The sequence below is a fragment of the Mus caroli genome, chromosome 9 (genome assembly GCF_900094665.2).
Source record: "Mus caroli chromosome 9, CAROLI_EIJ_v1.1, whole genome shotgun sequence".
NCBI classification, from domain to species: Eukaryota; Metazoa; Chordata; class Mammalia; order Rodentia; family Muridae; genus Mus; species Mus caroli.
The window spans coordinates 73,282,495-73,295,594 of record NC_034578.1 but is presented as its reverse complement, the minus strand read 5'-3'; the positions used below and the strand labels follow the sequence as shown (position 1 = coordinate 73,295,594).

Sequence of the window (13,100 nt, the reverse complement as noted above, 5' to 3'; positions counted from 1 at the left end):
GACCAACCAAATGACAATGTTAAATCCCAGTGGAGTGTTATATGACTTAAGTGCTGGGAACTTTTTCTCCTCAGATTCAATTCAGAATAACATCATTTATTAATACAGGACTTTCTAAACTATGAATTCACAAAGCAAGTATTCCAAAATAATATTTAAGTCATTTTTTGTGAACTGTATGGCTTGCTAATTTTACTCTATTTAAAATATTAAATGCTATGCAATTCTACATGAAATTGGGAAACAAAGAAACTATTTGGTAGGAACCTATTAACCATCTCAAAAAACTTCATGTTTGAGCAGGGCAGTTTGATTGTTTTTTCCCATAGTAAGATGGAGATTTATTATTTAAGTAGAAATATAGCATATCCTGTCTCATGATTCAGAGGATTGCTCTGTTGTTGGACTAAAAACACATCCTCAAAGTTGAGATCAGGCCTTTGTCAATTTTGGTCAACCTTAATTCTTTGTTTCTTAATGTATAGGAGTTTTTGCTTGAATATCTGCAAGTGTACCATGCAAATGCAATGCCCTAGGAGGCCAGAAGAGGATGATGGATTCCCTAGAACTGGACTTATGTATGGTTGTAAGCTGCCATGTGTGTGCCGGGTCTCCTAGGAGAGCAGCAAGGTCTCTTAACCACTATGCCAACTTCCAGACTCAACTCCTACTTTGTACAGGGGAGCTTTTTGTTAACACCCAAAACATGCCTCTGAGAATCCCAATCCTCTCCCAGGCACATATTGGGCATGCTGAAAGTGACATTGAGTATGACCCTTCAGTCCATACCTTGTTTTATTCATGGAAGTTGATTGATAGTACTCTAGCTCTCATGCATCTTGCAAAGATATCTGCAGAGTATGTTTGTGGGTATGTGCAGGGCTGGTGGTGGGGTTATGCATACACATATACTCTGCTCTCTCTTTGAGAGCCTGCTTTACATTTGGGTTGGCTTTTTCAATCTTTGACCTGAATACCCCATTTCTTAAAAGCATTTCTCAAAAGTCCTCAAATAAACTACATGCAGTTAATGTTTTAATTAGAGTCTTGGTTTAAAGAAAATTAAGCTAAACAAGGAAAAGTAGAAGTAACTGTAGATTTCTCTAGTAGTTCAGCAGACAACATGAAAGCTTGAACCAGGTGGTAGCAATAATTTTTTTAAAAAGAAGTTATCATAAGTTGGATACAGCAAAGATGAAGATGAAGAAATTGAATGATATATAGATTGTGAAAATGGAGCAGGGAGATATAGAGATAGATAGAGATGATAGGTGATAGATAGATAGATAGATAGATAGATAGATAGATAGATAGATAGATAGAATATGAGAATGATCTCAAGGAATCACCAAAATGATTGTCTTAAACAAGCAAAGCAAAGTTTGGCAATAATCTAACCAAACTGGGTATTAGACACCAAAGTAGAAATGCCAGTCAGCACTGCAATGTGTAAAATCCAGATTGAAGATTATATTTAGAAAATGAAGTGAATATTGCAGTTTTAGTGCCTACTCTGGTATTGTAGAACTCGTCAACTACCTTAAGAAAAGTGTTTTTCATGAAATAATGTGTGCCATCTAGTTTTATGTCAACTTGACACAAGCTAGAGTTATTTGCAAGAGGGAACTTTAGTTGCAAATTAGTTGGCAAGCGTGTGGTTTATTATATTTTATACACGATGTGGGAGTTTCCCCTCATTGTGAGTGGTGGCACCCTTGGAGAGTGGTACTGGGTGCTATGAGAAAGCAGGCTGAACAAGCTCTAAAGAGGTAGCCAGGTAGCCATGGCCTCTGCTTTAACTATTCCTATCCTGTTTGAGTTTCTGCCTTAATTTCCCTCAAGGACAGACTGTGTTATGGAACTATAACCTGAAATAAACCCTTTCTTCCCCCAAGTTACCTTTGGTTAATGTTTTAGCACAGCAGAAGAAACCTAAGTAAGATAGAAAAATAGTATTGGTTTATGTGGTATTGCTCCGACAGACATGACTTTGTGTTTTGGGAAGGAATGTGGAAGGACTTAGAATTTTGGGGCTAAAAAACCATTGTGTGCTCAGAACTTAATAAACTGTGGTGGGGACTTAGAAGATAATGCTGAGAGCAGTTGCAATGATGGAGGCTGGCTCAGTGTCAGAGGGGAATTTTGTGAGTCTTTAAAGTTTCTCTTGGGAGCATCCATGAGATATTTTGCTTTTCTGGAGCAGTGATACTAGTCAGCTAGGTCTAAAGAATAAGCTGTGATTAGGAAAAAAACAGCAAATCTTCTGAGAAGTGTATCCTTGGGATTAGCGCATAGATGCTGTGTAATACAGAGGGTCCAATGCTGTACCTTGTAGTGGTAGCTGACCAAGGTCATGTAAGAGTTTCTCAGAAGTTCCTAGATTGGTGGGCATGAAAAACTCGTGGAAAGCAGCTGAGGCTTTGCACCATGAAAGACCATGAATGATTGATGAATATACACCCTCTTTTGAAATAGAAGCCCCAGGATTGAAGGGGTAATGGAGAGAAGTTGAAGCTTGACACCATGGCACAGGACCACTCAGAGAAGAGAGTTCGGGGTAAGTTATTGGTGAAGATGCAGCCCAGTTACAGTACCTCAACATTTTTGAGATACTAGTACCATGGGATAACCATTATGGACAGCATCAGATGAAGAGTTAACTAACCCAAGCCTATTAGTCAAGGTGCTTATTCTGTTAAATACAGAGCTGGAGAAATGAAGCCTTGGAAAGCACAGATGATAGAACATGGGTCCCAGACATCATGCACCTCACTTTTTAATACTCTTCAACTTTTATTTACTTTGAACATTCCCTGCTTTTTCTATCTTTGAGTAAGAACATGTTCATTTTTTTATTATTTAAAAGATCTCACACTAGACAGATTTTAAAAGAGATTTTAAAGTACTGGTAAGGCCTTGGAGTATTAGGTTTGGGGTGTTTTAAGAGACTAGATTTTTTTTCATTTATTTTTGTATTAGATATTTTCTTTATTAACATTTCAAATGTTATCCTCTTTCCTGGTTTTCCCTATGAAAACCCCCTACCCCTGCCCCTTATCCACTCCCCCTGCTCACCAACCCACCCACTCCACTTCTTGGCCTTGGCATTCCCTTACACTGGGGCATAGAGCCTTCACAGGACCAAGGGCCTCTCCTCCCATTGATGATGAACTAGACCATCTCATGAAATGCAAGAAGAAGGCCAAAATGTAGATACTTTCATCCTTACAGAAACAAAGTGTGGAACAGAGAAAGAAGGAATGACCATCCAGAGACTGCCTCACTTGGGGATTCATCTCATATACAATCACCAAACCCAAACACTATTGTGGATGCCAACAAGTGCTCGCTGACAGGAGCCTGATATAGATGTCTCCTGAGAGGTTCTGCCAGTGCCTGACAAATTCAGAAATGGATGCTCAAAGCCATCCATTGAATGGAGCACAGGGTCCCCAGTAAAGGAGCAAGAGAAAGGACCCAAGGAGCTGAAGGGGTTTGCAAGCCCATAGGAGTAACAATATGAACTAACCAGTACCCCCATAGCTCCCAGGGACCAAACCACCAATCAAAGAAAACACATGGTATGGCTCATGGCTCCAGCTGCATATGTAACAGAGACTAGACGTTTAAAGTGCTTGCATTTGTAGACTGTGAGACTTTTAGAGATTGGATTGTTTTATATTGTGATATTACTATTAATATGAGATGCTGGAGATGAATAATAAACAACAGATCAACTATGCTGGCTATTTTATGTCAACGTAACCCATCCTAGAGTCATTTTGGAAGAAGGAATCAATTGAGAAAATGCTCCTATCATACTGCCCTGTGGGCAAGCCTGTGGTGCATTTCTTCTCTGATTTGGAAGACTCAGCTTATTGTGGGCAGTACCCCTGAGCTGATTGTCATGGGTACAAAAAGAAAGTGGGCTGTTCAGGCCATGAGGCACAAACCAGTAAGCATCATTCCTCCATGTCCTCTATATCTGCCTCTACCTCCAGGACCCTGCCCTGTGTGAGTTCCTGCCCTGATGTCTTTCAGTGATGGACTGTGATTTAGAATAGTAAGCAGAAGTAAATCTTTTCTCAGCAAGTTGTCTTTGGTTGTATGTTTTAGCAGAGCCATTGAAACCTAAGGAAAAAAAATAGGGAGTAAAAACTAAAGTGTATTCAGTAGAAGAGGGCATCAGATCCCATTACAGATGGTTGTGAGCCACCATGTGGATGCCAGGAATTGAACTCAGGACTTCTGGAAAAGCAGCCAGTGCTCTTAGCTGAGCCATCTCTCCATCCCTATTTTTTTTTTAAGTGGGCTGTTTTGTGTTGTTTAAATGGTATTTGATAAATACTATTTTTTAGTTTTAGGAATGATTTAATCATAACTTGTCATAATAAGACTATAGTTTATTCACTTAACTGGTAATTTGCAAAGAACTAATATGAAATGCCCTACAGTCGGGAGAGGGAACTTGTAGAGCTCACCTCCATAGAAAGACAGGGCATCAGGTGGAAGGATGGGGTTGTCATCCCACAGTAATAAACTCTGACCCAGAATTGTTCCTGTCTGAAAGAACTGCAGGGACAAAAATGGGGAAGAGACTGAGGGATTGGAGGTCCAGTGACCAGCCCAAATTGGGATCCAGCTTAAGGGGAGGTCCCAAGGCCTGACACTATTACTGAGGCTATGGTGTGCTCACAAAAGGGGGCTATTATGACTGCCCTCCAAAAGGCACAACAAGCAGCTGAGTCAGATGCAGATATTTACATCCAACCAATGAACAGAAGCTGATGATCCTCGTGGTTTAATTAGAGAAAAGCTGGAAGAAGCTGAGGAGGAGCATGACCTATAGGAAGACCAGCAATCTCAACTAACCTGGACCCCCAAGATCTCTAAGAAACTGAGCCACCAACCAATCAGCATACACCACCTGATATGAGGCCCACAACACATATACAGCAGAGGACTGCTGGGTCTGGACTCAGTCAGAGAAGATGCACCTAACTCTCAAGATTCTTGAGGCCCCAAGGAGTGGGAGGTCTGGTTGGGTGAGGGTCAGGGGGTGGGGGCATCCTTTTGGAGAAGGTGGGGGAGGAGAAACAGTCAGAGGGTGAGCAGGGAGGGGGATAAAGTCTGGACTGTAACAAAATATTAACGAATAAATTTTTAAAAAAGAAAAAAAATCAATAAATAAAAGAACTAAGTTATACCTCGAAGAGGGTTTTTAAATGTGTGTGTGTGTGTCTGCAGGAGCTATACAAATACAAGTAAAAGGCTTTTTAAAATTTTATAACTGACATAAAATTTTATATATTTATGGCCTATTTGAATTCATCAGACAGAAAACATTTACAAAGCAAACTAGAGAACCACGGATGATAATTATAAAATGTAAAATCATGAGACAACTATAACCAGAAGCAATGCCATTCTTTAGATAGTAGATAATTATGAAATGTAAAATCATGAGACAACTATAACCAGAAGCAATACCATTCTTTAGATAGTAGTTGATGGCTTTCTGTATCTCCTTTGAGAGGAAAGTCTTGTGGGCTATCATCAGAGAAGACTCATTGGATATGGGCTTACACCAATTGAGATCTCAGTGTAGCTCTGAGCCTTCCTTGGGGTAAGCTTTTAAGCATAAAAACCAAATCCTGGGTTGACATACTTCAGTTACCATGAACAGTTATCCAAAAGTAGAACTATAGAAGCCAAAAAAGCAAAGTAGTATATTTAGAGACTCCCAAAACTATGGACTTTGATGGAGTAGGCCTTTGTTTTAGTTTTGGCAGGTAGTGAGTGCTGAATAGTACTTCCACTATGGAGTCAGTTGTGCTAAGGTGTGGGGGACTCTTTCAGAACAAAGGTGATCTGTATTTAATTATCCACTAACCAAATTAAGTATAAGGAAATGATAAAGATTTTGATGCAGCAAGTAGGGCTCATAATATTGTAAGACTATAAGTATAATAAGTAAACTTGGGGATATAACTCAGAGTTAATATTTTTCTAGTTTACACAAGATTCAAGGTACAAGTCCCAGTACCATAAAAACAAAAGCAAAACACATGTTTTGGTAAATATCTGACTTCTTCTGGGAGAAAAACAGGACTACAAGGAGTATGATAAAACTATTACCACCTATCAGTACTCAAGAAGCCACTTACAATTTTAAATATATTCTCATAGGAGAGTTATTGTCATGTCCTGGTTTATTCTAACTAGATAATAATTAATGAAGGAAAGATAGCATACATAACATATATTGGAAACAGAAATGATTTGTATATATTATTATAAAATATTATATTTATTCTTACCTACTATACAAAAAGCCCTCATTTTAAATGATAGTACCACAAAAAGAAAGAGAAAATTAGGATTAAATTAATTATTAATGACTTCAACTTAAAATATTACATTAAACAGCAAAGGTAATACTTAACTAACTAGTAGAATATATTTTGCCTGTATTATGTCATTGAGTTGGGGTAATTTCCTAGTTTATAGCTTACCATAATGTAAAATATCTACTTGTTTAGAATATACAATCAATTAAATTTTTGTCTTTACAATTAATTGATTGTGTGACTATACAAAATAAGTTTATACTTGTCCATCTTTGTTGAAATTTCTATGAAACAAGAATATTGAAGATAATTTTAAGTTATTTCAAGAACCTTTGTTTTTTAGAGATGAAAAGTCATAGATTACTAAAGTTGGGTCCACTCAATCCACTTAATGGTAGGACTGTTAATAATTTCAGAAATCTATCCAACTTGTTTTGATCAATGAATTAAAATGTCTTAAATTCTATTCTATATGAGTTATTCTTAATTTGTTAAATAAAGAAGTTATTAATGAAAGTATTTGTTAATGTTTTAAGTTAAGCATAATATAAAGAATTAAATGACTTCTTTGCCAGGTACTCAGTTAAATGTGAAAATCCATAGGTTAAAGTTTGCTCTTCTATATGTGTGTGTGTGTGTGTTCCATAAGAAATATAAACAGACACACACACACGCATATGCATACACACCATAGACTTGATTTGTTTCAAAGAAGGCTTACCATTTTAAATAAATTTAAACATTGAACCAGATTGTGAACATATGGGATATAAGGGCAACACTATTTTGTTGGCTTGTATTCATTGAACCAGTAAGAATAAAAATGTAAAGTACTATTGGAAAGAACATTTAATAACAATTATAAAAGGTGGAATGAATGAAGCATCACAAAAGCTTCTAAACATAACAAATGGTTAAGTAATCTACTGTATGATTTCTGATGGTATTGAAAATTTTTCTATCTTGAATGGAAGATTGAATAAAGTAATGTGAACAGTTTATAAAAATAGCGAATGTAACAGAACCCCCTTTATTTTGTCTTCTAATGGCAATATTATTAAAGACACAATGTAGTAATTTAATACTGAATGCCTATAAAAATGCTCTAACTAAAGACAGTTGAAGAATTTACATTTTTTGTGACCCTAGATAAAACCTAGCATTTATAATCAAGTCACCTTTTCTTCCTTTAATAGGTTTTCGCTAGAAGTTAGAGCCTTTTAAAGACATCATGGCATGATATGCCTTAAGATTTATTTCTGTATAAACTTGAACCAAATATGGTTTGCCAGCTAGTGAGAATATGTTCAGTCTTTTAATAAAAGCCATTTTTAACAACAATAAAAAAGGAATAGAACTCTGAACTTTCCCTGTAAAACTCTGTAGGAGAAAGAATTACTCAAAAATTTGCTTCCTCAATCTTTACACTGACCTCTGTCTTGCAAAGGATTTTGTATGTACAGGAAAGATACCAATAGCCTAGGTAGAGATTAGAGAGCATAAATAAAAATTAAATGGCATTTGTTATTGATTAAAAATGGGTAATAGAATTGCCTTTAGAAAGCAGAAAGTCCTGGGAGTCTCTCACCTCCCAGGTCTATGGTGCATTCTGGGGTGTCCCCCAACCTCCTATTTCCTGAGGTTGCCTGTTTACATTCGTTCTGCTGTTCCTCAGAGCTTAAGCCCTTTTCCCTCACCCAATACCAGATCAGGTTCCCCTCTCCCCTCCACTTTCCTCCCACCCTGTCCACTTTCTCTCTCAGGTCTCTCCCTCTCTCCTTACTTGTCAAAGGGAGGGACCTTAGATGAAACACCCTATAGTTGGAAGAGGGAACTTGTAGAGCCCACCTCCAGCAGGAAGACAGAACATTAAGTGAGGGATGGGGTTGCCATCCCATAGTCACACCTCTGACCCCTAATTGTTCCTGTCTGAAAGAAATGGTTGGAAATGGAGAGGAGCCTGAGGAAAAGAAGGTCCAGCAACAGGCCCAAAGTTGCATCCAGCTCAAGAGGAGGTCCCAAGGCCTAACACTATTACTGAGGCTATGGAGCGCTCACAAATAGGGATCTATCATGACTGCCCTCTGAAAGACCCAACAAGCAGCTGAAAGAGTCAGATGCAGATATTTGCACCCAACCAATGGACAAAAGCTGCTGACCCCTGTTGCTGAATTAGAGAAGGCTGAAAGAAGCCGAGGAGAAGGACAATCTTGTAGGAGGACCAGCAGTCTCAATTAATCTGGACCCCTGAAATCTCTCAAAAGTTGTACAACCAAACAGACAGTATATACCAGCTGATATGAGGCCCCCAACACACATACAGTAGAGGACTTCCTGATCTGTGTTCATTCAGAGATGATGCACCTTACCCTCAAGGGACTGGAGGCCCCAGGGAATTTAGAGGTCAGGTGGGGTGGGGGGTGGGGGGTGCGGGGTGGGGTCATCCACTTGGAGATGAGGTAGGGTGGAGAGGAGGTGTGGGATGTGGAGCAGTTGCAGGGTTGATTGGGGGGAGGGGGATATAATATGGAATGTAAAAAATAAATTAAAAATTAAATTAAATTAAAAAGAAATCAGGAAGTCATTTGGGTCTGATAAAAATCTGGAAGACAATTCTGTATTGTTTGGGCACAGCAGTACAGGCAGACAATGAGGGAGGAACTTGTTTAGGTTTGAACATCTGGATATACAAGTCATGGCTGAAGACGGGAAAGGGTAGCAAGTTCAGATGAATCAGAATCCTGGAGAGAGCATATGGGCCTGCAGAATGATAGAAAGAACTGCACGGTGGTGCATTGATAATAAATTCAGTCGCAAATAAGATGCCAGTGTCACATTAAGGACAGAAATACATACATCATTTTCTTTTGGTGTCTTTTGAATTCTCTACTTTACTCTCCCTGAGTCTTGAACGTCTCTATTTGGTGTGTACTTTCAATCTGTGTCTGTCTGAAGACTATCTTGTGAATCTACTCCTGTATGTGTATCTATGCCTGTCCTTAACAAAGGGCTTTGCACTCCTTTTTCAATGAACAACACAGAAAGCATGACATGAGGGCAGAATTAGGGATATTTTACAAAAAATATCTAATAGATTGTTTTACAAAGGATTAAGTGACTGACTCCAACTGACTATAACTGATTCCATCTGACCCAGAGAGCAAACAGTACAATAAACACCATTTTTGCCAATTATCTGCATGTTGTATTCAATATTTATGGTGGATATTCATTTATAACTTTGATTTTAGGCTATATTTGTTGTTTCCACAAAATGATGATCCTAATATATTTATAAACACATATGCACTTCCTTTGGGTCACATCCATGGAAAAGTATAAATGCAAGATTACACTCATGCATTAGTTTAGGTTGTAAATGTTGATTCCGTGGGAAATCTAAGGCTATTAAGGTTGGCTGTTAAATTGTTCTCGTAAAGACAGGTTAAACAGACAAGTTGAGTACACACTAAGATAACAGTATTGAGTATTATTAAACATCATTACTGGTTGTAAGGTCCAGAAAATTCATCTCTTAAGCTGTAAGAGATATTTCTATAATAGAGCATCACTCTAGGATGGGAAAATGAGTCCAAACTAATGATAGAGGAAGAGAGCTGAAAAAAGGGGGGAAAAAACAAAACAGATCAAAGCATAGGGGTTGAAATTTTCTTATGTGGGACTTAGAAACAACTATGATTTTTAATAAGGAAAAGAACAATATATTAAACTTTACTTATAATACTGTAAGGTTTTATCATGTGGCATCTAGATATCAAAGTCTGGTTCTTCATATTATTAGCTTAAACTGTAGAGCAAATTGTAAGGATTTCTGCATTTAAAAGTACTTAGCTTATTTCAAAGTTAAGGGCACAGTATTGTTCATGAGCATGCCTTCTCATAGGAAGCACAAATTCCTTTCTAATAATGTTGGCAGATGCAAACTAAGAAAATCCCAGTAACATGTTCTAGTGATGTATATAAATGGAACATGCAGCACCTGCAGTTTTACCACACTCCTGTCTATGGAGGTCTCGTTTAAATGTCTAGACTATGTAAAAACAAATTTCTTAGAAAATCCATAATTCACCTAATTCACCGGCATTCTTTTTTAAAATATTTATTTATTATTATATGTAAGTACACTGTAGCTGTCTTCAGAAGAGAGTGTCAGATCTCATTACAGGTGGTTGTGAGCCACCATGTGGTTGCTGGGATGTGAACTCAGGACCTTCGGAAGAGCAGTCAGTGTTCTTAACCTCTGAGCCATCTCTCCAACCCTCACCAGCATTCTTAAACCTTTTGGGATTAACAATCTAATATTCTTATAGTTTTTATAAAATTCTGGTTTTTTTAAACAGGCTTCTTTTCAATGCTTATCCATTTTTTAGAAGAAAAAGCCTGGTACATTAGTGACAAAAGATAGAGAGTGTGAACAGGGTTTATAAAATCCTCTACATAAGTTACCAGCACTTTCACAGATGAGTTCAGAAACCAACTCAATTGATATTGCTATCAATTGTATACCCGTAGGCCTGTTTGTTTTATATGGTAAATATAGGTAAGGGTGATGTGTGTTGTGGACTGACAATTGGGAAGTTTTCTACAAATCAAAATAACAGTAAGGTACTGTTCTATGGTTTGAATAGTTCTGGCCCATTTTTTCATAGTTTATGATAACACCATACATTCTATATGGTTTACAGTTTTTAATATTTTAATTTCTTTTGCATCATTAGCATGCAACATTAATTTTCATGTGATTCACTTTTATATGCATTCGCTGGGATAGAAAAATCATTGAGTCAATTGGGCAATTAAGTGTCATGGTGATTACATATCCATCCATTGGCATGCATCCTACAACCCTGAATTGATTTACAACCGTAACTGAAGCCATGGGACATGAGTTCTGAAGCCTCAGAGAGCGTGCCGTTGCTCTTGCTCCTTGTGTCACTAGGTGGACAGTCCCCACCTCACCTCTTGACTAAGGCTGGATTTATTTTTAATCAATCTATTTCCCACATGCTGTTTAAAAGGATGTCATCTTACCTTAGTCATTGACAGCTCAAAAAACGAGGGAATGCTTATGGATAACTAATGGACAGTTTTAAAATGGAATTCAAATAATGTCTTCAATTAAGTTTCTGAAATAATCATTTGTAAAGTCTTGATTGTCATATGCCAGAGATCACATTTTTACTCTATTGGAAGTATACATTTTTAGTGAGTATCTATAATACATTTATAATCTAAACTGGGAGAAATTCTTTCTTCATTGAAACATCTCTCTGAGATAGGTACACATATCTCACCTGAACACATATTAAAGCTGAAGCAATAATAAGCAAATAGGCTAAAAGTGATCACTGTTACCCAAATCTCAGCTGTACACTGTTTTCTTACAAAAGGTTAAAGCAAGTCATGTTTAGGAAATATGCAAATAGATGCTGCTGTCAATTATGTATTCATCTATTGAAATGACATTCAAGGGCAGCAAGAAAACCGTTATTACAAATACTAAGGCTAATTAAGCTATACATATAATAATAAAGAAATAATTGTGTTTGCATCTTTTAAAAACAAGTCAGTATAAAGCAGAAGCCACTGTGGTTTATGGTAGATATGGGGCATTATGTCATGATAGAAAGCTTTCCCATGCTTTCTGGTAAGGTGAAGACGAGTCTCATGCTCTTATTTAAGGTCAGTCTGTTGTTTCCAGCCTACAGCTGAGATACTCTATATTATTTAGTGGGTTTATGTGTGTGAAATAATCTAAGTTGGAAAAATTAGAAAAGATGGGTGTTATGATATACTTAAAGTATTGTTCTCTTCTAAGTTGAACATTTGTGGTAAATACTCTAATATAAAAGAGACAATTAGTCATATGGATACCGCATGATAGCAACCACTTACTGGCCACCAACTAGATTGTTAAAAAGAATTCCTGACAGTCAGAGAAGATGCACCTAACTGTCAAGAGACTGGAGGCTCAAGGAAGTTTAGAGGTCTGGTTGGGTGGAGAGTGGGGATATCCTCGTAGAAACGGTGGGGAGGGGAGGGGGTATGAGATGTGGAACAGTTGGAGGGTGGACCAGGGTGGGGGAAATAGAATCTTGAGTGCAATAAATAAATAAGTAAATAAATAATAAAAAGAAAAGAAAACAATGAAAGATCACTGATTTAAAATGGTATATAAAATTCAAAGGAGCACTAGATATTATAATATACAATAGTAGAGATATAAGTGTTCACAAATACTATTTAAAAAATTCTTCATTTTAAAACAAGTATACATTTAAACAAAGTAACCATCATGCTAATTTTAAAAGGAGTCATATTCTAAAGTAGCCATGAAGCACCCAAGATATCTTTTCACAAGATATCTCTAATAAGACCTATAGAGTCGTTTCCTACACAAATCTCAAATTGCCAATGTATAAATAACAAATATTAAAACAAACCGTAAACAAAATGTACCAAATTTGTCAAAATATCTATAACCTGGGGAAAAAACATGCAACAGTACTAAATGTAAGTATATTAAAGAACTACATTTTGAGGTTTTCTCTCACCTGCTTATAAGAATAAAGACTCAACTACATCAAGTACTGCTCTTGGCAGTTATGTAGCAGTGATGATGGCTACTGTCATGCTCTACAAATGCACTTTTATTAAAGTTAGTATAAGTTTACCTACATGTATCTTGAAAGATATAAAAAGAAAGTAGGATATATACGTGTGTGTGTG

General features: G+C 37.1%; 1 protein-coding gene across 2 annotated transcripts in view; it reads left to right on the top strand.

Moving 5' to 3' along the window:
• Window positions 1-13,100, top strand: part of Hcrtr2 (hypocretin receptor 2) — a 98,051-nt gene that overhangs the window by 31,318 nt on the left and 53,633 nt on the right. Inside the window, exon 1 of one of the 2 annotated variants that reach the window (XM_029481767.1) lies at window positions 2,475-2,557. The exons of the other annotated variant lie outside the window; for it this stretch is intronic. Coding sequence (XP_029337627.1) covers window positions 2,524-2,557 — 34 coding nt within the window. The 5' untranslated portion in view covers window positions 2,475-2,523. Of the gene's footprint in view, window positions 1-2,474; window positions 2,558-13,100 lie in introns of those variants that run through there. 2 annotated transcript variants of the gene reach the window in all.